At 34.8% G+C, this 23,805-nt stretch overlaps 1 protein-coding gene across 2 annotated transcripts in view; it reads left to right on the forward strand.

Moving 5' to 3' along the window:
* The window catches only part of ITGAV (integrin subunit alpha V), a 105,715-nt gene that overhangs the window by 51,964 nt on the left and 29,946 nt on the right, over positions 1 to 23,805 (forward strand). For both annotated transcript variants that reach the window (XM_018054400.1, NM_001314184.1), the window contains 12 exon segments: positions 181 to 295; positions 5,019 to 5,080; positions 6,987 to 7,032; positions 9,929 to 10,054; positions 10,937 to 10,981; positions 11,715 to 11,758; positions 11,844 to 11,900; positions 14,376 to 14,428; positions 14,834 to 15,036; positions 18,557 to 18,748; positions 21,310 to 21,355; positions 22,743 to 22,850. In XM_018054400.1, coding sequence (XP_017909889.1) covers positions 181 to 295; positions 5,019 to 5,080; positions 6,987 to 7,032; positions 9,929 to 10,054; positions 10,937 to 10,981; positions 11,715 to 11,758; positions 11,844 to 11,900; positions 14,376 to 14,428; positions 14,834 to 15,036; positions 18,557 to 18,748; positions 21,310 to 21,355; positions 22,743 to 22,850 — 1,097 coding nt within the window.

The following is a 23,805-nucleotide window of genomic DNA, read 5'->3' on the forward strand; positions in this document are numbered from 1 at the left end:
CCTTTAGAAGCATGTGAGAAGAGTACTTATAAAAATCTTTATCCACTACTTTGATAAGGAATTTAAGAGTATAGGTTTGATTAATTTTTGTTAATGCTTATAAAAGAATGTTATATATTGTCTGAAACACTAATTTTTTTCAGAAAATGTTTATGCATGGACTCCCCTATTTGATTCCAGGCCTGTGCCCCACTGTATCACTGGAGGACTGAAATGAAGCAGGAAAGAGAGCCCGTGGGAACATGCTTCCTTCAGGATGGAACAAAGACTGTTGAGTATGCTCCATGCAGATCAAGTATGTGTTGGAAGTTGTACTAGCTTTTACCGAGAGGATTGGGAAGCCTAGGCTGTTAAAAATGTGTGTGTGTGTATGTGTTAAAATTTGTAGACATACCATGACGTTTGAGAGGGCAAAATGAAAGCAGTTTTATTAATGTAAAGAAATGTCAAATATACAGTCAACAGGCTTATCTTTTCTTCCTAAGAACTGTTGTTTTGCTTTTCTTTGGTCGGTAACAATTAACGTTTGATTTTGGAAACCTGCATTTTTAGTCACTATTAGTGAAAAGGTGCTCCCTTAAACTTCTCTGTCAGAGATGCAGGCCCCACAGCTACCAATTCTGATTCAGCAGGTCTAGATCAGGCCTGGCTACCTGCATTTTTAACAAACTCTACGAGGTAATTCTGATGGAAACCAAAGTTTGAGAACTTACAGCTTTATATTAATAATGATGTTAAAATTGAAAAAAAAAATTATATCTTAAGAAGCCAGATTTTTTATAGGAAGATAGAACATTGGGCTCAAGAGTCAGAGTCTGAATGCCCTTGCTTTAATCAGTCTCTCTGTCAGTCTGTTAACTAGACTCACTCCTCTTGATGATCTAAAAGATCTCACCCTGTTCTCTAATATTATTTGAAATTTCCAGTGAAATTTATATTGTGACTAAAGATGAGTTTGAGCATTTATAATTTTAATGATGCTTTCCAAACACTGTATGTTTTTTCCTTCTTGGAGATTGCAATGCTTTTGGTTCTTCACCATCATTGAGTTGGCCACCACCCCAGATCTTCATATCAGAAACATAAAAATATCTTACTGAAATGCAGTATGGTGTTTATACCTGGAGCACTTTTTAGGCCTTTACTCTTTCTGCTTCACTGGTGGCTAGGTAGTGTAGTAGAGAGAATTAATAACAAAAGCACATGTAAGATTCTTACTGCTAGACTCCTTTTTTCCCTTGTCAGGCGATTTCTGACATCTGGTCAAAGGATCAACTTAGTCTTCAAAATTCTAAGCAGTTGAACCTCTGAGAAGCTGCAAATAATTTTACTAAATGCTTGTTTTCTTGGCCTACTGCCTTGGTCCCACTTTTGTAAGTGGGAGGTAAACATGAGAAGAATGATATGTATCCAGAGCCACGCTGTTTATTATGGGAGGGCAGGAGGCACACAGTGCGTGGGATGGAGGGAATGGGCAGCTTTATCCTCACCTCCTGACACCATCTGCGTCACCACCTTTTGTTGGTGTTTTGGTTACGGTGCTGATTCTCTGGTGGTGTGTGGAAAATGTGAGGACTAAATTTGTGTTTTTAATTTTTGTATTGCAAAAATATTCCTATTATGAAAAGATAATTTTGTTGCTCTCAAAGATGAACTAACCATTGTGTGCCATACTTGTAACTTACTGTTTATGTGGTGAGCGCACCTGTAAAATCATCCTTATTCTCCTCTGATACATGTGGAAACTGAGATCTAGACAATTGAAGTCACAGTTTTTTCCTGCATGTTATGATGCTGAGTGATCTAATGAGGATATAAACCCAGGTCCATCTTATTCCAAAGGAACCTTTTCCCTGTATTATTAGCAATAGGAAATGTTTTCCATTTCAATTGCCTTTGTACGAAGCACAGCTGTTCTATAGAGAGTACATTCTGCTTTCACAAGTGTAAGTTTGGATTAATTCCTGATGTAAGAGGACAAGAAACCTTCTGAAAACAAGCATTCTAATGATGATGGTCCCTTGAGGATATACTGCGATGTTTGGCTAGTATTTTTCGTCATTTTGCCTCTTCGCTAATGACCAGTTCTTTTCTTAACATGTATTTAAAGGATTAAGACTGTTTGCATGATGTAGCTGCTGCATAGTGCCTTCACTTATTTGGTTTAAGCACAGACATTTTAAACTTATTTTCCAAAGCATTTAACATCCAAATCAGCTCGGCAAACTATGACTTGTGAGCCTGTTTTTGTAAATAAAGTTTGACTAGAACATAACCACACCCATTTGTTCACATGCTATTAATATCTACAATGGGAGAGTTGAATTCTTGCCACAGAGGCTGTCTAGCCCCTAAGCTAGACATTTATTACCTGGCCCTTTACCGATAATAATACCTTAAGTATGAGAAAAAGCAGAGAAAAATCTCAAAAAAAAAAAAAAAATCAAACTGAATGCCTTCTTCCTAGTAAGTCTGGCTTTCAGTATCTCTTGATCATTGTATGTACTTTTGGGCTCAACCTTTAAGTATTAAGCTACATGCAGGCCTAAAGTACAAAAGGCAAGCTGCCCAGAGGAACACACTCAAGAGTGGGAATCTGAGAACTTGGGTTGTATTCTTATCTGCTTATCTACAGTCGTGGGTAATTGATCATTGATAAAACACTGATTTAGACAAAAGACTTCAGAGGCAATTTTTGTAGTTTATGGCTTCTTCATACTTCAATAAATTATGTCACCTAGCCCCATGACTGATTTTATATGGGAATGCCAGTTTTGTAAGGCTACACTGCCAACTTCTTGATAACTGCTTGTCTTGGTGTGGTGGTAGTTTGTGGGTTTGTTGTTGTTGTTGGTCATTTGTTTGTTTATTTACTTTCGTTTTTATTGTGACCTATGTGAATTTATGGAACCTTACTCTCTGTAAAAATTTACCTTATTACTGATTATGTTTGCTTTTGGCTTTTCATTATTATGTCTATGACCATTCTTGGGCATTGCACAAAAGGCTGAATGTCTTTCTGATCTAAAAGTGCCTGAACCACAAATCATATGATTTAAATAGTCTTTCAGCTTCATGCTCAGACTGAGTCTTTGTTCTTTCTACTTTCTGATGATAATATTTGCACATAGATTTTTCTCAGGTATCATTTCTAGTTTTCTTTTTCTTCCCCTTGATGGTTGCTCGGGAACACTGCTGGTTCGAGATACTGTAGCCTAATGGTATAGACACTCTTCACCTCAGATCCACTCTCTTTTATTTACTAGCAGGTTTGCCATGGTTGAATTCCTTAATTTCTGTGAGCCTTAGTTTCCTTAGATGTAAGTTGTGAATAATAATAGTATCTCTCATAGAATAGGGCTACTGTTATTCTCATAGAATTTTGCTGTGTAAATTCGAAAAGAATTTAAGTGCTTTAGTACAGTACTGGACTCACACTAAGGGCTTAATAAACATTAGCTGCTCTTACTACCATGATCAGTAACATTAAATATAATATTGTCAGGCTTAACAATTAGGAAAAATATTAACTGTCCATACAAATAAAAACAAAAGCCTTCCCTGAAATAGATTATAGTCAACAGAAAATTCTTTACATTTGCACTATTTAACATGTACCTGTTAAATTTTTAAAGGACAGTAATGTTTTCTAGTTGGATGTTCTGGGAAACCAAATAAAGTAGATAACTGTACAGTAAGATAATCGAAAAAGGATGTCTTTATAAATAGCTTTAAAGAGTTCCCCAGATGCAACTCGAATAAAGGAAATAAAAGGCTGACTTGAGGTCAGAGCAGAATTCCTTACTATGATTCACTAGACGCTGGAAACCCCAGCCCTACATTTTCCCATTCCCTCCTGGTTAGAAAAATTTACATTGGGGGAGCATTATACTCTTGAGGCTATTTTCTGAAAAAATTTCTAAATTTAGATAGTAAGTGTGTAATCTTAGGGCAGTTCCCAGGTTTTAAAAATGGGTTCAAAAATTTTGATGGGAGTATTTGACAAAAATTCTTGCAAGCTGTCCTTATGACTAAAAGTAGATATTTTTGGTTACTGTATTTGGGTGGCAAATACAGGAATATTATATCATAATTATTTAGATATTGTGGCATTGACTACAGTAATTCCTTGATGACTAAAGAGTAGCTGTATTTCATTGCTCTTACTATCCTCAAAATAAAACAAGGAAAAGACTTGCTCACTGTTACCTCTGTTCTAGGTACAGTATTAGTCGTGATTGGAACTAATTTAAATTAATTGGCTAATTGTTCCTTTTTGTGAGAACTATAGGAAAAGGGGTAATTGTAAGAGAGTAAAACAGTTGAGTCTGTCATCATTTGGAAAATACTTGAAAGTGTCATGTTTTTAAAAGTTGGCTTTCTAAATGTGTTTTAAGGGTATATTTTGCTCTTTGCAGAAAATTCAACTAGGTCGTCTCCCACAATTCTGAACTATGTTTTTTTCAGATTTGTTGTTGGCTATAAATGTATTGGAATGCAGGTATCTGCTTATTAGTCTTCATAATAACTTAGCAAAGACCTAGCAACTGTAGGGGAATAATAGTAAGAATTAGAAATTTCAGATTGGAGTTTTTAACTCAAGGATCATGACTCATCATTGTTAAATGAAATCAAAGGATGGGTCATAACCAGTTTTTTAAAAGATGGAATGAAATACAATGTGTGTATGTTGGGTTGTGTGAGCTATGGTATAAACTATAATCTTTCTGTATAAAAATAAAGTTTGAAATCCACTATCTTAGGTGATCTTCCTGCCCCTTGCTGACTGGTCTAGTTACTTTCATCTCTCTGTGTTGCCATTTCTGATGAATGGATGTTGATAAACATGAATACTAACTTTTAAAGAATGTGTTAATAACCCATTAAGAGCCTGAATGAATGAACACTCTCAGAGACTAGTACATTATCTTACAGTGATATCAGATTTTTCTCATGTTTTGTTTTGTGTTATTTGTTTGTTTTTGGGTTTGTGTATATTTCCAATCTTTTTATTTTAGAAAATATTGATGCTGATGGACAGGGATTTTGTCAAGGAGGATTCAGCATTGATTTTACTAAAGTAAGTTCTCATTTAAGACTGAATGAGATTCAGATCTACCCTGTTATCTAAACCATGGTTAAAAATTAATGGATAATACTTCACATTCTTTGTAACTGTTTTATGGAAACATCTAATAAAAATTACCCATGCATTTGATATCCTTTGCTTGATACTGTTCTCTCCCTAGGAGACATTGCTTATTTGAAATATTCATCAAAATGGGAATGGAAAATAATAGAAAATCTCTGTAGCAGAAGACAGCTATTATGACTTAATATTAAAATTTCCAGTTGGATAGATTTACAGACGGTTTTTTTAAAGCTTTATATTTTTGCCTGAAATTGAGTTTTCATAAAAGCTATGAATGGGCACTTTTTACAAATCAGGGTTTAGTTACAAAAAAAGTTGAAAGACATGCATGTTTGTCATCTATTATATGCCTATGGGCTATAAATAAAGATGAAGCAGTTTAATTACTGTAAGAAATCGCATATATAGGGCTTTATGTATTTTTAACTAAGTTGATATGCTCTCTAGAGTTGATAATTTTTCATCATTTTTTTAGAAATAAGAATTCTATGTATATTTTCAAAGGAAATTTTTCTTAAATATTTTATATAATTTACTTTTGTCTTTGTGTGTTTTTTTGTGGGATCTATGAACATTTTGAATAACAAATTGAGAAAATCTAATTACTCCTAGAGAAGTCTCAAAAACTCATTGCTTGATTAAAAGTAGAGCTTTCTTAGAAAACTTAATATGACTTAGAAAATGCAAGCAAAAGTGCCTTAAATTTACTAAAAGCACAGAAACTAAAATCATGATTCAGAGAAACTAATAAAGCATTTTCTTATTTTTGTAAATTTATATTTTTAATCTTAAAATTAGGTACTAATAATTTTAGTTAACTCTCCTTATCAAGCAGTTAATTTTAATTCACTCAATTTGAAATTCATAATTCAAAATTTATTCTTAATTACTCATAATTTAAAATTTAAGGAAGCAGAATAAAGAGAGGTAAAGTATATTAACACATAAAAGGTTTCAGCTTGGATGATGTATTTTTAAATAAATGTATTAAAAACAAGAAGTGTTCATATTTTCTGTACTTAACCGATACAACTATAACCCCAGAAATATTCCCATACCATGAATAGTCATTGCTAAATTAATTGATCTCTTCAACTCATTTCTGAAAAGTGGTGTCATTTTAAAGCAGACAACTTAGAAATATCTTTCACATAGCCAAGGCAGGAGATTGTTGAAAGCTTCAAAGCTGTATGTGTATTTGGAGAGAGAGAGTTTTTCTCTTTTCTCCAGTGAGAAGAAATTTTAAAAATATGCTCAAAACACTAACTACCTTGAATTAGATACTTATAATTTGTTACAGATATAAGAAATGCTAGTCAAGTGTAATTTGTATACATAAGATACCTGAAAAATATACCCTCAAACCTCACTCCTGTTTAGATCTACATGACACTAAAAATTTTGCTTTAGCTTGAAAAGAATTTAATGATTATTAGAAAGGAAATTTGTCAGTGTAGTCACAAATGTAATAAAATTAAGGAGTGACTTTTCTTCTTACTGTAACTAATAATACTTTGCTGACAGTACTTCATACCAAGTGTGTGAAGCAGCCAAGATCTATAGAATCTGTATGTGTGTGTATATATATATATTTTTTTCATATATTAAATGAATATAGGCTTCCTTTTTGATACTTATTGTATTGTGTTTTAGAAAAGGTACAGTTAAAAATATGGAATCAGCTGGGTTTCAGATTTATGATTTTGTTTGCTTTAATGTATACACATGTATGTCATACATACATGAATACGTAGCTTTTACGTTTATTACATTGTTCTCAGTTTTTAAAGCTATCTGTTTTAAAATATATATCTTTTTGTTTGATTTAATCTAGGCTGACAGAGTACTTCTTGGTGGTCCTGGTAGTTTTTATTGGCAAGGTAGGTTAATCTTTTTAAAATTACCCAATAATGACTTCAGACTCATCTGGCTTATCATGTACCTTTGAGACTTTTCAAATTATTTAAAAGAAAGAAATGAAAAAATTAAATTTAAATGTATAACCACGGGACTGTAGCATCATATATAATAAGGTATATGTAAAGTATATAACATAATATATAACATATGCATTTCTAGTAGAAAATAAACTAAATATTTTAAAAGTAAATTATAAAGTAATTTAAAGTAATTAATTTTTATTGCTTAATACTTCATCTCTGTACTTTAGAGGAAATGATATAATTAATCATTAGGAAGTATGAGGAGCTGTAGGTAAATTGTGACCTTCCAAAAGCTCATGGTTTTTTGCACATTAGAATATTGATGTGGTTATTTTCTCATTAATCACTGACATCAAGAATGATTTCTTTGTATTTAGGAAGCTGTAAAAATAGAGGATCTTATTAAGTTTCAAAAGAATATATTAAATTAGCATCAGTGATTGAAGTAAAAATCTGCATTTAGTCATTTCCAGAGGATTAATAAAATTACCATTTGAACAAATGTATAACAGATCATTTTCTTATACTTTGAAAATTGGTAACTATATCTGCTTATTTGATTTACGTTTCATTTATAATTAGAAACATAATTATTTATTTAGTCAATATATTCATATGTTTATCTTCTGCTAGAAAGTACCATTTACCAAATCAAAGCTTTTTTGTTTATTGCTATTCTGTTATTCAAGCATTCAGTATTTGGAAGATCTGGAAAATCTCTGACTATTTTGATTTGCAAGTACTTTCTGATTCTGAATTTTACTTCTGTATTCTGCACTGTGCTTTCTTTACTTGTTTCCTTGTGGGAAAACCTGTGCTTTTGCTTTATAGAAAAGGAACTAAAGAAAGAGATTTGCTGAAGAAAAACAAGGTGGAAGGAAAATAAGGAATGAAAAGTGGGAATAAGTGAGAAATTGGAAGGGATGGCAAAGGAGAAAAAGAAAAATCAGGCAAAGAGGATCAGTATGAGACATATTAACTAAAACTGAAAAATTTGAATTTCTGTGAATTATACCTCTATTGGAAGATGAAATGATGTAGGAAAATTATACTTGAGTTTTGCAGCCTTACAATAAAAATGAAAATAGCAGTTCTAATTATATGTAAGAAAATATATATTAATGCTTTCTAGTTAGCTATAAAACATGGGTTTATTTTCCTCTTTGCTGCTAGGTATATCATTCAGTGGAAGAGAAGGAAGTATCTCGTGGGCATGTGTGGGAACCAAAGATGGATTTTGTGATTCTCAGTCAGGACTCTTTAACTCTGCCTTTTTAAGAGACACAATTGTGAACATATTTAAATTACTTGTTCTTTTAATACTTGGAGTATTGCATAATGTAGGCATTCTTGTTTACTATAAATTAGCACAGATACAGATACTATTGATTTATTATAAATGGTATATAATATGTTACTAAAAACTCAGTGACTGGGCAGAGAATATTTTGTTTTAGTAAGATTAAAATCAACATGTTTCACTGGGGATACATAAGATGTTAGGATGAATTTTCCCATAAATCTCAGAATTGTCTCTGTAAGAATAGAGAAAATGATAATGATGTTTTATTCCAAAGACATGATAAATTTTCCTGTGTTCTTTGATTCAACAAATATTTAAGGAATCCCTCCTATGTGTTAGATACCATTTAGGCAAGTGACTTCCCTGGTGGCTCAGACAGTAAAGCGTCTGTCTCAAGTGCGGGAAACCCGGGTTAGAACCCTGGTTTGGGAAGATCCCCTGGAGAAGGAACTGGCAATCCACTCCAGTACTATTGCCTGAAAAATTCCATGGACAGAGGAGCCTGGCAGGCTGCAGTCTGTGGGGTCTCAAAGAATCGGACACGACTGAGCGACTTCACTTCAGGCAAGACGATAGGATTCCCCAGTTGCTCAAGCAGTAAAGAATCCGCCTGCAATGCAGGAGATGTGGGTTTGATTCCTGGGTTGAGAATATTCCCTGGAGAAGGAAATGGCAACCCACTCGAGTGTTCTTGCCTGGAAAACCCCGTGGATAGAGGAGTCTGGTGGGCTGCAGTCCATGGGGTCACAGAGTCAAGAAGCAACTCAGCACACACTCACGCAGTCAAAGATAATAAATTAGTGATCCAGACAGAAAGTGTTCTGCCCTACAAATTCTGCGTATGTGACGGGAAAAATTGGAACCAGATTGATAATCTTTAGCTATTATGATTTTCTTTCTGAAATAGCAGAAATGAAGAGATTGTTTTCCATATGTTACAGAGATGGCATTTGATAAATCAAACAGCCTTTCTTGGGGACAAGGAGGCAGTCTGATTTTTACGTAGGTATCTGGTTTTCTTGTGTACTTGATAACTTAAGGTCTTGAAGAAAATGCAATCGCTCATTCAGGCTGCTTCATAAAGGTGTCCAAATAGCTCATTAAGAAAAATTAGTTTAACCAATTATTATTAGAGTAAAAATAATTTCAGTAGATTTTTCAAGTTCTAATTTGAAATTTGGTTGGGAAACAATCCTTGGTTTTATGATTCTATTTATTTAATATTGACTTGTTAGTGAATTAAAACAAATTCTGCATTAATAATCTTTGCTTTTTAGCAGAGACTAACTAAGTACTAGCCTTGAATAGAAATAATTGTGACTTAAAAATAATCAAATTTCAGATTTAGGATTATGAAGAGTTATTTAAGGCTAATAAGCAGAAAGATTTATGTCTAATCTATTTTCTTTCATGCAGGTGCTATCCATCATTTGCATCATAAGGTTCTGCTAGAAAATTGTCAATCATTTTATGTATTGTTTTCAAGGCAGCTCATTTTAAATTATAATTTATTTTATGTATTTCTTTCAGGTCAACTCATTTCCGATCAAGTAGCAGAAATTGTATCTAAATATGACCCCAAAGTTTACAGCATCAAGTATAATAACCAGTTAGCAACTCGGACTGCACAAGCTATTTTTGATGACAGTTATTTGGGTAGGTAAAATCAAAATATGGATTCACTTTCTGGTATTGCGGTAGATTTGTCCTATATTTGCATATGCTGCTTTTAGTAGAAAAATCTTTTATGTGAAACAGATTAAGATTTTCTTAAAATATAAGGAACATATAATTTCAGATTGTTATTGAGTACCTAGATTATGTTGTATTTCAGTAGCTGAAATGTAAGAGCATGATTATTTACACAGTGATATTAATAATGGAAAGTCTTTTAAGATGTACTTGCTGCATTCTGGATGTTGTTCTTAGAGCTTTATCTGTAATAACTCATTTAATCCTCACAAGTCTCTGACAGTGTACTGTTATTACTCCCATTTTATAGATAAAGATACTGAGGCACAGAGAGGCAAAATAAAGTCTGAAGTCTTTGCCTAAAGTCCTTCACTTACAACTTTGCTTTTCTCAGATTCCATCCCAAGCAGTCTGGTTACTGAACTTCTGTTCACTATGTTAAACTACAGTTTTGGTTTAGGATTTATTAACTTTTGTTCTAAGTTTCTCTTATTCATTAAACCAAGTATACATGACAGAAATAGTATTTTGCTGATTGACAAAATCTGTTGTTTGTTACTCCTTTACGACAAATTGCAAATTTGCCCTGTTTTTAACTGACTCCTTTGTAAAGTCGATAAAACTGTCTTATATTTCTAACAGAGATATACTATTTGAGTGTTTAGCGCCATTATTTTCTTCAAGTTTCATGTATCATACACATGTGAACCCATTTCTCCTAGAGGACAAAATATTACATAATTAAAGGAATTAGTTGAAGGTATTTTCCAGGAAAGCTTAGTCTGCAAATAAGTTGAAGATAATCAGTTCTGCCCTGATGGCATTTTACCTTTGGTTCCTCTTTAGGTTACTCAGTGGCCGTCGGAGATTTCAACGGTGATGGCATAGATGGTACGATGTGCTTGAACTAGATTTAATCCTCTTTAAAAGATTTAGACTAAGCATTTGAAACAAGTGGTACGGAAAAATTTCAGCAATTAAAGAGTTTTGAAACTGAACTTGGTCCATGGTAAACTTCTTTTAGCCAGCCGAGGGAGCTGAGAGCCTCAGCGACCTCTGTCTGCTCTCACTTCCAGCTGTTTCTTCACCTCTTTCCTTCTTATGTGCAGTGGGTTCAGTTCTCTTGGGGAGGCACAGTTTAATAGTTTCTGCTTTCTTTGGACACATCATCTGCAACTTTCTGAGCTCTGTCTATAGCCCATCTTTTCCTTGTCTGTCTTCAGAGCTCAGTCTTGGGAGCCTAGACTAGGCCTGATTTGATCATGTTTCTGAATCATTGCAGCCTCAGCCCTGTTTCACTTGGCTCTGGATTTTTTTTATTACAGTATATACAGCTTTTCTTCATCCTTAAGCCGTTTTCTCTTGCCTGCTCTCTTTTACAAGATTATAAATACCTTGAGGGCACACATGCATTTATTTGAAGTCTTCAAGAATCTTTCCATATTTTGTAAAGATTTGATTTTGTGGTTAAAATCAGTGCTTGGGTCATTTATTATGGAATCCCAAGTTTTTAAGATCTCATACTGTCTACTGAAATAACAAAACTTAAAGCTGTTTGACATAGCCACTTACTGTTGGAGTTGCCAGTATTGGTCTTAAAAATAAGTAATTTTTTTCTTTTCAGACTTTGTTTCAGGAGTTCCAAGAGCAGCGAGGACTTTGGGAATGGTAGGAAACTTAAAAGGTGTTTTCTAAAAAATCTCCGGGTTATTTCATATTTTACTCTATTTCATATGCTTTTTTTCTTGCACAGGTTTACATTTATGATGGGAAAAACATGTCCTCCTTACACAATTTTACTGGTGAACAGGTATGCTTTGAAGTGTTGTGGGTTTTTTTTTTCTTCCACTTAACATTTTGACACCAACACTTCCCACTATCTTTAACAACTTTTCTTGGTAATATTCTGATGGTTTAATATTCAATATACAGTAACTATTGGTTTAATAGTGGATATTATAAATATATGAAATAGGCTTTAAATATTTCACCTTTGTTTTAACCGGAGTAATTTATTTAAGCAAAGCCTTTTGTAATTGTTATAATAGTTTTTTAAAAAAGGAAATACAAAATCAAATTGAACACATACAGAACTAAAAAATTTCCTTTTTATTTGCTAATAACATTAAATTCTCTTTTAAAGAATGATCTATGCTTCTTTTTTAAAGAATGATCCCTCTAAAGAATGACCTTTTAATTTTATTAGATGTAAAACAAAGCATGGCCAAGATGTGTTTACTATAGAAATTACAAGTAAACTTCATTTGTACTACGTGAACTACATTTTTCAATTACTAATTAGTACTTTTAAGTACTAGACATTCTCTATAATTATGAGCATTTTACAATATTCTGTATTATTGTACATCTCAAAGAATGAAATGGTAAGTTAGTATAGGTATACCATGTTTTACTGCATTTCGTTATTAATACATTTCATAGTTTCTGCTTGTTTTTTTACACACTGAAAGTTTGTGACAACCCTGAGTTGTCAGGTGATGGTTAGTATTTTTTAGTGATAGAGTATTTTAAAATGAAGATATATACATTGTTTTTTTTAGACATAATGATATTGCACACTTACAGACTATAGTAAGGTATAAATGTTATATGTACGGGAAACCAAAAAATTTGTGTGACTCACTTTATTGTGCTCTTCAATCTGCTGCAGTGATCTGGTCTGGAACTGAACTTGCAGCATCTCCGAGGTGTACCTGTAATGATAAAGGAAAACCTAATCAGTAGTAGAAAAAAGCATCTCCTAGTTTGCACATCTAGGATTCAAGCTCACTTGTTGTTCAGTTGAGACTGTTTGGCTTTGCGAGAGGATTGATAGGCTGGGAAACTAGACTCGAGGTCCCCAGGAACGTTCCGTTTGTGTGGCCGTCAGGGTTGACATGTGCGGTTGTCAGCTGTTAGGGCTGTGGCAGGGGCACCCCTCTGTGCTATCGTGGCTTCTTGTCCTCAAGCAGCTTCTGCTGTTGGGTGCCCGTGTGTGTCTCTGGGTCTTGTACTTGGTCCTTGATGCTTTCTCTTTGTCCTCAGCTCTTTTGTGGAGAAAAGCAGGGTTTGCATTAGGACTGACCTGGGCTCTCACTGCTCAGTCTTATTGCATTGGATCTGGTGTTTACCATTGTCAATCTGACGGCTTATGTATAAAAATAAGGATCCTGGTAGCTTCCTTATGGGGACGTGGTGAAAATCCAAGGGAAACACTTCAGTGATAATAACGTAGGACAAGACTTTTCTCAGTCAGTGACATCCTTTCTTTGCAGTTTCAGGCCCAGTAACCTGAGAGACCACAATCCAAGAGTAGTATTCTGTTAAATTCCAGCCAGCACTTTGTCACGGTACCCCTAATACAGTGCACTTTATTACACATGTTCTGACCTTGTGATTCAACACAGACTTTGTCTTTCATTTTCTCAGTTACACTGTATAAATTCGAAATAGATTAACCTGGGAATCTCCCATACTGTTCCCTCCTGATAGCTTAGCTAATCGAATTTTGGAAGATTTACTAACTTTACGGTTTTTGGTTTGTTGACTCATCTTTCACTTTGGTTCATCTTTAGTCTGTCACCACTCCTAGTTTTGTTTTGTATGTTGGACTCTCTTTAGAACTTCTTTTTTCACATGTATTTCCAGCCAGACTGCTCTGTCTGTGATGGCCAGCAGTCTCCTGTGGTGAGGAGAAGCCATTCCTTCTCTGCAAAACAAGCCCATGATAAACCCAAGCACATTTGTACTATGTGCAATTTAAAAGCAAAACCACTGGCACATAATTGATTGAGATGTGAAACAAAAAGGAACTCCATTCTGTGTCTTTCTTTCGAGTTGTAGTGGTTTCACATAGGAAGAACCATGTATGACCTATTAAAAAGTAGTATTTATTATTTCTACTGCGTCGGCATCATTTATAACTTCTTGTGGACAGTTGAAATGTCTTGCCTGTCTTTCTGGTAGTGTGTCTGGTGTCTTTGGGTAAGTAGAGAGGGCAGGAGATAGGAGGTGGAGCCTCAGGAGGAGCCTTGATTGTACTTGTGAATGGCATGTGCTGAAGACACTGAAATGTCTTGCAAGACACATTGCTGTCTTGCCAGTAAATCTAGAAAAGGACTGACGGTTATTGTTTTGGTAGAATAAACAAAAGAAGAAACTTAGGTTGAAGCACTATATGCAGAGAAAAAAGTAATCCTTTCTATTTGGTAAATACACAACAACTATTAATTTTCTAAATTAGTTGGATGAAATGTAAACATTTCATTTTCATCTCATTATCCAGATGGCTGCATATTTTGGATTTTCTGTCGCTGCCACTGACATTAATGGGGATGAGTAAGTTTTAAAAAATGTTTCCAGAAACAGTTTTCCTCTCGTGTTTATGAATGCTTTACTAAAAGTAAACGTTTTTCCTTCTGTTTCTCTGTCTCCTTCCCGCTAATCTTCCTATTTAAGGAACCAATTTGATGCAACCTTAATCACGAATACTAGAAAACGTTTATGTTGTTAATAATTCCTTTCAATAGCTTTTATGGTATGAAGAAATAAAATAATCTTATGAATTACTCATAGTTTCTTAAAAGAACTGAAGGAAGGTTTGAATTAGAAATGGTCATTTCAAATGTGGCCTTAAGAGAGGCAGAAAGAGGAAAACTTGAGTTTCGACTAATAAAGAAAACGAGTATTAATAGCCACATGCTGTTTGATCTTGCTCTTCGTGAGAACGATTCTGCTCTTTAGTTATGCAGATGTCTTTATCGGCGCGCCTCTCTTCATGGATCGCGGTTCTGATGGCAAACTCCAGGAGGTGGGGCAGGTCTCGGTGGCTCTGCAGAAAGCTTCGGGAGACTTCCAGACCATCAAGCTGAATGGTTTTGAGGTCTTTGCAAGGTTCGGCAGCGCCATAGCCCCTTTGGGAGATCTAGACCAGGATGGCTTCAATGGTAAGGAGTGTGAGGAGCCGAAGGTCCCTGATTTTCTGTGGCCACCTGAAAAAGTCCTATACCCTATTTATAGAAGCTCACACGAGCAAACCTCCTTCCTGGAAGGAAAGATTTGAGTGACACACTAGGTTCAGCGACAGGTTATTCATTTCCCTTAAAAATCAGAGGGGAATTTTCAAAAACTGACTCTCATGAGTTATTACACATGCAGCTCAAATTAGAGCATCAGAGTGGTTAATTTTTGAAAGGCACTTGCATTCCCAGGGAGCCCAGTGTGAGCTGGTGATCTTTTGCATCTATGTCCTGCTTAGCGGCAGTGCCCTCTGCTGTCCATTTGGATACAAGTGTAAAAAATGCTCCCAGACCTATTGTCAAGGCAGTGCTGACTCTAATGCCTCCTTCAAAGGTATGATTTGATACTAATATTTTTAAAGCCATAATTTTGTTATAGCTATCCAGAATATTCTGAGGGAGGTTGTATCTCCCTTCACAGGGACAGATAAAAAGATATACATTCACTTTTATAACAGTCCTACTTAATAATTTAATTAATAGCTAGCTGTAGATATCTTTAAAAATCAAAGTTGGCTTCTGCTATAGAGTGAAATGTAGATTACAGATTACCAAGAATTTTTTAAAAATGGAATGATACTAACAATCTTCCTAGAGGTCACAAAATGGAGAGTTGAACTATGGGTTTGTTGGTATAATCAGCAGCATAGAGGGATATCCCCCTGAAAATGACAAGAAAGTTATAAATTAAGATGAAAACCTCAAAAAAGACAGATGACTCTCAAATCTCCCAGTTAGTAGTGGAAAAGGAAAATGTTTGGCCTCAAGACTCCATTCCTGCCACGTGCGTAGTGTTATGTCATGTGCTGACAGTGTCATCTCTCACCCTAGAAGTTTTCATTGTTAGTGGAAAAACTACTCAAGGGCACATTTTGCCTCCTAAAATAGTCTTAAAGGTTATTTTTTACTACCAGGAGAACATAAGTAGAATTCTAGTATAAAATTCAATATAGAACTTGAGAAGAATACTATAGAACAGATCAAATCACTACTTTTTGATAACAGAAACTACCTAGAAAACAGGGCCAGATTCGAAGTTCTGCCCTGAGTGAATTTAACAGGTTCTTTGCTGTGGATGGGCCTGTCTCCAGGCATTTTGGGAAAACCTGGACAGGTTTGTCTTCACCTTGTTTTGAGAATATTCCAGCCACTTTAAAGAACGTTTCCTTAATATCATAATCCAGATAGCGTCTCATCCTGCTTTTCCTATTCCTATTAAAATATACTTACTGTGAACACAAAAATTATAAGCAGTGATACCTAAAAAATATCAAAGTTTTATAACAGTTTTATAAGGAGATTTTACTTTTAGAGCTAGATACCATTGAGGATGATTTTTTTTTTTTTTTTTTGCTCCCAAAGTATCTCCTGAGGTCTTATTGTCCCATATAGTCTGTATGTGTATGTGTGTATTAGTTATAAGCTAGATCTTCTCCTTATTCAGACCTGATGACACTGACTCTTTTTTTATGTCTTTGCTCCTATTTTCCTCCCTTTCCACTTAACACCCACTGGGAAAACCCTAGGTATGATCAAGAGGGATACTGAAAACAAAATAGTAAAATTATGTTCCACAATTACGTGGAGTTTTTGTCAATACTTCCCCAGAAAGGCAGAGAGGGAAAGGCACAGAAAAAGAAACTAGAATGATCAAAGGAGTAGATTGATTGCATGAAAAAGGAGGGCTCTCCAGACTAGACAGATACCAGCTAAGAGAAGATGTGATTAGAATATATAAAATAACAAAGGTTTAGGAAGGGTAAGGAGAATTTTTTTAAAACCATCTTTCATCTTCTGTTGGAAAATTGTATTTTAATAAAACTTCCTTAGTGCATATGTCAATTTAGAAGTTATATTTATCCATTAAAACTTAAAGAAGGATTAAGAAGAACTTTTACCTAATTTAAAAACTACTTTTCATTTAAGGATAACAAATTCTTAGTTGGTGCTTACTGCAGGCTAAGCACTGTTGTAAGTGCTGAAAATGAGAGGATGAATTAGAGCCCATCCATGTCCTTAAGGAATTTAGCATCAATAGGAGCAAGTTTAATGTGAACAAGTAAACCCTAGAAAGTAGTCATCACAGTGTTTGAGATATTCCTGGGTATAACCATCTTAAAAAATGAGTGACGAGGTGTCTTTGATGTCTCGGGAGGTTACGTTGAGGGGGGTGAAACCACTTTAGGTATATTAAGAAAATTGAGGCAGTTTGAAATGGCTAGTATTTAAGGCTGTTATAAGCAAGATGAACACATCTTTGTTCTTAGGAAATTTATGTTTTGTAGAGGAGCAATAGAGTAAACACATAAAGGGGAATTCAGGCAGTGAGAAAGGCTGTGGGTTTAGACAAACAAAAGGCAAGGTGATTTGATAGAAAGTTCCTAGATAGGGGAAGGAGAGGGTATTACTCCACAGAAGGGCTAGGGAAGAACGCTCTGACAGTTTGGACAGTCAGAAAAGCTCTGGAGCAAGAGCCTATAAAGCAGAGGGCACAGCAAGTGTAAATCCAGAGATGGGGGCTAACCTGGTGAGTTTAAGAAACAGAAAAGGCCAGGATTGGTAGGAAGATTTGGGGTTGGGTTAGAGGTGGAGTGATGCATGGACAAACTAGGTGGCATTTGAATACTTTGGGAAATAATTGAAGGATTTTTAGGAAGGAAGGTGACATGATACTAACATTTGGCAGTCTTGAGGAGAATGGATTATAGGGACAAGAGTAGAAGTGGGAGGCACTTAGACTCCTTTAGGGGTCCAGGCAAAGGATGAGAATGGCTTGTCCAGCGTGGGGCCAGCAAAGATAGAGGGAAGTGGACATAGTATTCATAATATATTCTGGAGTTAAGAAAGGTTATAGTGACCATTTGGTTGTTTTTTGTTGTTGTTGTTGTTGTTGTTCTATTTTAAGAATTTCAAAGTTTCAAAAAATTTCGGTATAAATTAAGATAGAGATGAAATCGTAGCGTTCATGTCTCTGAACCAGATTGACTTCTCAAAAAAACAAAACAAAAAGCAACCTCCAAACCATGCCCAATTAAATTAACAAGAATTTTGAGAGCTAGAATGAACCTTAGATGAATATTTGGACATGTCCCCTCCTCTCTGTTTTAAGGATGAGTCATTTGAGGTCAAGAAAGGTTAAATGATCTGTCCAAGGTCAGACCAAGAATATATGGCTCCAAGTTAATGTCACTTCCATACTGTTTGCTTGAATCTCCTTGAATTTGGTTTTTGTTTTTGAGTTAAGAGTACCCTACTGAAGTTTGATATTTATCGTGGTATTAATACATGGATTCTAAAGATGTTAGGATTTTCTCCACAGAAATAATGATGAGTACTATGACTTATTTTCTCCATCTGTTTCCGCCTCCCTCCCACTCTCATTTTCTCTTCACCTTCCCCACACCCCTTTCCCGCCTCCTTACTCTCCCATCTTCCTTTTCCCCCTCAGATATTGCAATTGCTGCTCCATATGGGGGTGAAGATAAAAAAGGAATTGTTTATATTTTCAATGGAAGACCCACAGGCTTGAATGCAGTACCGTCTCAGATCCTTGAAGGGAAGTGGGCGGCTCGGAGCATGCCACCAAGCTTCGGCTATTCCATGAAAGGAGCCACGGATATAGACAAGAATGGATATCCAGGTGCTTCCTAGAAATAAATAGTGCATCTTAGATTTTTCAGTCCTAACAGCCAGTAGTAGTATGTTGGTGCAAATGTAATTGCAGTTTCAAACCGTGGACTTTAAATCATTATAACTAGGCTCAAACACATCTTTGTTAATCAAAATCGGAACCATTACAATAAACACATTTTTGCCAGTGAGAAATAAGTTTGTTTAATCCTGTAGTGTAAAAATCTGTGCTTCAGGATTTGATGAAGCTCTCGGAAAGCATTTTCTGCCTCCTGCTGGTTGTGGAAGCATTTCGCTGCATTAAGTAGTCAAGATGCTTGAAGAAGTGGTAGTCAGTTGCTCAGGTGAATGTGGAAGATGAGGGAAAACTTGAAGCCCAATTTGTTCAACTTTAGAAGCGTTGATTGTGTAACATACAGTCAGGGGTTGTTGTGAAGAAGAGTGGGGCCCTTTCTGTTGAGCAGTGCCTGCTGCAGGCGATGTAGTTCTCCATGCATCTCATTGATTTGCTGAGCATGCTTCTCAGATATAATGGTTTCACTGGGATTTAGAAAGCTATAGTGGATCAGACCAGCAGCAGACCACCAAATAGTGACCGTAATCTTTTTTGGTGCAAATTTGGCTTTGGAAAGTGATTTGACGTTTCTTCTTAGTCTAACCACGGAGCTGGTCGTCACCAGTTTTGTATAAAATCCACTTTCTATCACAGGTCACAATATGATTAAGCAATGGTTCATTGTTGTTGCATAGAATAAGAGAAGATGATGCTTCAAAAGGACTATTATTTTGATTTTTGGTCAGTTCATGAGGCACGTACTTACCTAGCTTTTTCACCTTTCCAGTTTGCTTCAAATGCCAGACAGGTATAGAATGGTCAGCGTTGAGTTCTTCAACTTCTTGTGTGGTTGTAAGAGGATCCACTTTGATGATCCTTTCAGTTGGTGGTTGTCAACTTCTGATGGCCGGCCACTACGCTCCTCATCTTTAAGGCTCTCATCTCATTTTCAAAACTTCTTGAATTACCAACGGCCTGTATGTTCATCAACAGTTCCTTGGCCAAATGCTTTGTTGATGCTGTGAATTGTCTCTGCTGCTGTCTGTGACCTACTTTGAACTTGAATAAGAAAGTCACTCAGTTTTGCTTTTTGTCTAACATGATTTCCATAGTCTAAAATAAATATAAAATACACAGCAAGTATTAAGTCATTAGCAAAAAAAACGTAAAGCGAGAAATGCACGTTGAAATGATGTATAACATAACTCCATTTATTTAAGGATGTATTCCAATATCAAATGGCACCACCCTAATATTAATTACTTTTATACCAACCTAATATTAATTACTGCTCTATTGATTTTATGTTATAAGTCAGTTTAATTCAGTATTTCAGCTGCTGTTCAAGCCCTGCCATTGTTCAAGGCAGGTGGTCATCACTGAGGGGATACAAAGCACAGACAGCCCTGTTCCCTGTCATGTTTTCTTTGAGGGCATAAAAAAGTTCCTAATTCTTTTGTGATCCATTGTACCTGTCTGTATCGTTTCTCATGTAATTTTCTGCTTAGAAAGAGCTTTGTCAAATTAAGCCTGGGTAAGCCTATTGGGCTACAGTCCATGGGATCACAAAGTCAGACACAACTGAAGTGACTTAGCACAAACGCACGCATATAATATGAGATAGAGTTCTGATTTCATTTTTCCTGATTGTGAACCAGTGGTACCAGCTACCTGTGAAGACTAATGCATTCTGTTCTTGTTGATTTGGATGCTATCTGCTGTCATTCTAAGAATTCTAGGTACAGTTGATCCTTGGACAGTATATTAAGAGTGCTGACCCTCTGCACACTCAAAAGTTCATCTGTAACTAATTACGCTTGACCTCTGTATCAACAGTTGTGGTTGTGAACCAACCTCAGGTTGTGTAGTGCTGTAGTACTTTCTGTGGGGAAAAAAAAATCCATGTATAAGTAGATTTGCACGGTTCAAACCCATGTTGTTCAAGAGTCAACTGTGTTTGTATTTTGGTTTTGTTTCAAAAACAGAAAAAAGTTTTTTTTTTTGTTTCAGAGCACAAAATTCAAAAATTTTTTTGTTTCAGAAAAAGAGAAATTTAAAGGTCCACAGGCAACTGTATCCCTATGGCTGATTCATGTTGATATATGGCAGAAACCAACACAGTATTATAGTTATCCTTCAATGAAAAATAAATAAATTTTAGAAAACTAAATAAAATCCATAGGCATCTATAAAGCTTTTACCTTTGGGAATGTGTGTTTGGGTGGTATAGCCTTCTTCATTGGGGCTGATTTTTACTCAGTATTCATTCAGAAGATTCTTATCTACCTGGATGGATGAAAAAATTAGTGTTATGAAAGTGTTTGTCATTGATAATAGGGTAAAGTTTTCATATAAATTTTAGCCTTTTAGATGTTGTCTTAAAATCACTGATGAAGAAGAACTTTGAGTCTATGTCTAAATCTAATCCTTATTGTGTACATGGAGAGCTTTATAGAACGGTATTTGAATTTTAAAAAACTATTACTATTAACATAGTTTTTCTATTCTCTTTTAAGACTTAATTGTAGGAGCTTTTGGTGTCGATAGAGCTGTATTATACAGGTAAGACTTTCCATATCTGTTAATACAGGAGTGTTATGAATTATATGAAAGTTTTATAGTTAAGTACCAGTGCTTAAATTTCATTTTAATTTTCTTGAAGTAATGATAAAATTTGTTCTTTCTATTCAAGATTCACTTCAGGCAAGGAGTAGTGATACAAGGAGATCCCCAGAATAGAGAAAGCAGTAGATTTTTTTTTTTATTAGAAAAGCATTAAGAATTTTCCATCTTTGTTCTTTAAATTTGTTCAAAGATGTTCTCCTATGTTTTCGATTTTATGAATTTAAAAGTATACGAGTTACATTTAAAAGTATAAAAGTTACATTTTCCCCTAAGGGACAAGAAATTAACTTGGTATTTGTGCCACAGTATTCTGAGACCACCGGGGAAGGATGTAATGACTCCCAAAATAAACGTTTTTATCAGAGTAATGTGTGTAAATCTACATATCTCTAGTTCCCAGCTTCATACGTATTTCCAATAATTCTCTGTGTTTCATCAGTTCCCCATGCCTTACGGTATCATCTGGCATCACAAGTAGATTAAGATGTTTACACTTCTATGGACTGTGTTTATACATGGTAGGAAAACTAATGCTCTTGCAAAGTATAGGTCAACTTGATTGTGCCTCTCAGAGCAGCTTGGGACCATACAGATTCTAGGATTTGTCATGATTAGAAAAGCACACTGACCTGAGCCTGCTATATATTTTTACAGAGCATAAACATGTACATCTGAACTTTGGAACACTATATTTATTTTAATTTATTGTTTAGTTTTAAAAATTGCTATTATAGTAATAGCAGTAATACAGGCATATGGTAAAATGTCAAGCAATATAAAAAGGGCATACAATAAAAAATACATACTTCCTCTCACACCAGTTACTAGTTCATTAGTATATCCTACCAGAAACATTCTGTGCATTACAAAATTGTGTGTGTGTGTATGTGTGCATGCATCCTTTCACGTTTTTTTTTTTTTTTTCTATCATACTAAAATTCTCTCCTGGCTCATATCATCCCATATTAGTGCAGATGGCTTTACAGCACTCATCTCCCTCTTGTATTGCAGCTGCATTAGGTAGCTATCCCCCAACTTGTATAACCATCCTGCTTTAATGGGCTGTGTTTAGACAGGTTGTGACCAGTGGTCCTGCTTTGCTTGGAATTGAGGGGGCTTTACCAGGTCATGGAACTTTCACTGATAAAATCAAGACAGTCCGGGGATATTTGGTCTTTCTAAGTTTGATCGTTTCTGTTCTTTTTTCTGTTACAAACACTGCTTTAGTGAACATTGCACTGTGTACACCATGAATGTGAACCTAAAGTACTTAGATCAGTGTAACATTGTAAATAACGTTTTTCTTTTTTTTTTTGAAAACCAGGGCCAGACCAGTTATCACTGTAAATGCTGGCCTTGAAGTGTACCCTAGCATTTTAAATCAAGAAAATAAAACCTGCCCTCTGCCTGGGACAGATCTCAAAGTTTCCTGGTAAGGGTTTTTGTTTAATAATAGTTATAATTATTGGTTCAATCATCATAAAAATAATTGAAAATGGGGGAGTGGGCTGAAATATTGCTAAAACAGTTTCTATGGATATACTCTATTTTCTTGTCATAGATTGAATTTACAAATATTGTTCCAAAGAGGGTACATATAAGCCTCTAGAAATATTCTGTGAACTAGTATAAAACTAATTTTTGAAAAATGAATATATCAAAAGTAAAAAAGCCAGTGAACATTTTGATTTTGATTTTTAAAAGCTAATGATGTTTTTCAGATTTAGTATCTGTGACTAATTGTATGAAAATAATTATTTTGCTTGAAGGTATTGGTCTTCTGTTCTTTTACTAATTTCTGAAGAAAAATGTAACTTTTTTGGTAAGCTTAATGTCTGAAATTTTTCTCTATTTCTCAAGTTTCCATTTTTTATTACTTTTCACTATATTGTGATTTTTTTTTGCTATTTTTTATTCTATTTGTATTTATAATTTTCTTAAGATTTTTTCCTTTAAACTGACTGATATTTTACTTTAAAACATATTAAAATAAAATGGAGAAACCAGTCTTTCTCATACATGTCAACATAAATATAAAATTAATAATGAAAAGTCCTGATCCATATAAACTGACTGTAAGTACCAAACTTTGGGAAACAATGCTCATGTTTCTTACTTACACAGAAAAATCAAAGAGAACTTATATATGAAGGGTAGAATGATTGGAAGCTGGGAAGATTTTACTTCAGATGATCTAATGGAAAGATATTTTTCCTGATTTTGTTTTTGAAGTATTTATTGTTGTTATTAAAATCATTTTTCAAAATTTTGTTTATAATATATATATTAAACAAACATGTAGATAATAAAAATTTTATTTCTTTCATCAGAGTGCATTAAAATTTCAATAATATTTGGTCTTCATTTTCATTGATTGGCAGTGACAT

Source organism: Capra hircus, chromosome 2 (assembly GCF_001704415.2).
Source record: "Capra hircus breed San Clemente chromosome 2, ASM170441v1, whole genome shotgun sequence".
Lineage (NCBI taxonomy): Eukaryota > Metazoa > Chordata > Mammalia > Artiodactyla > Bovidae > Capra > Capra hircus.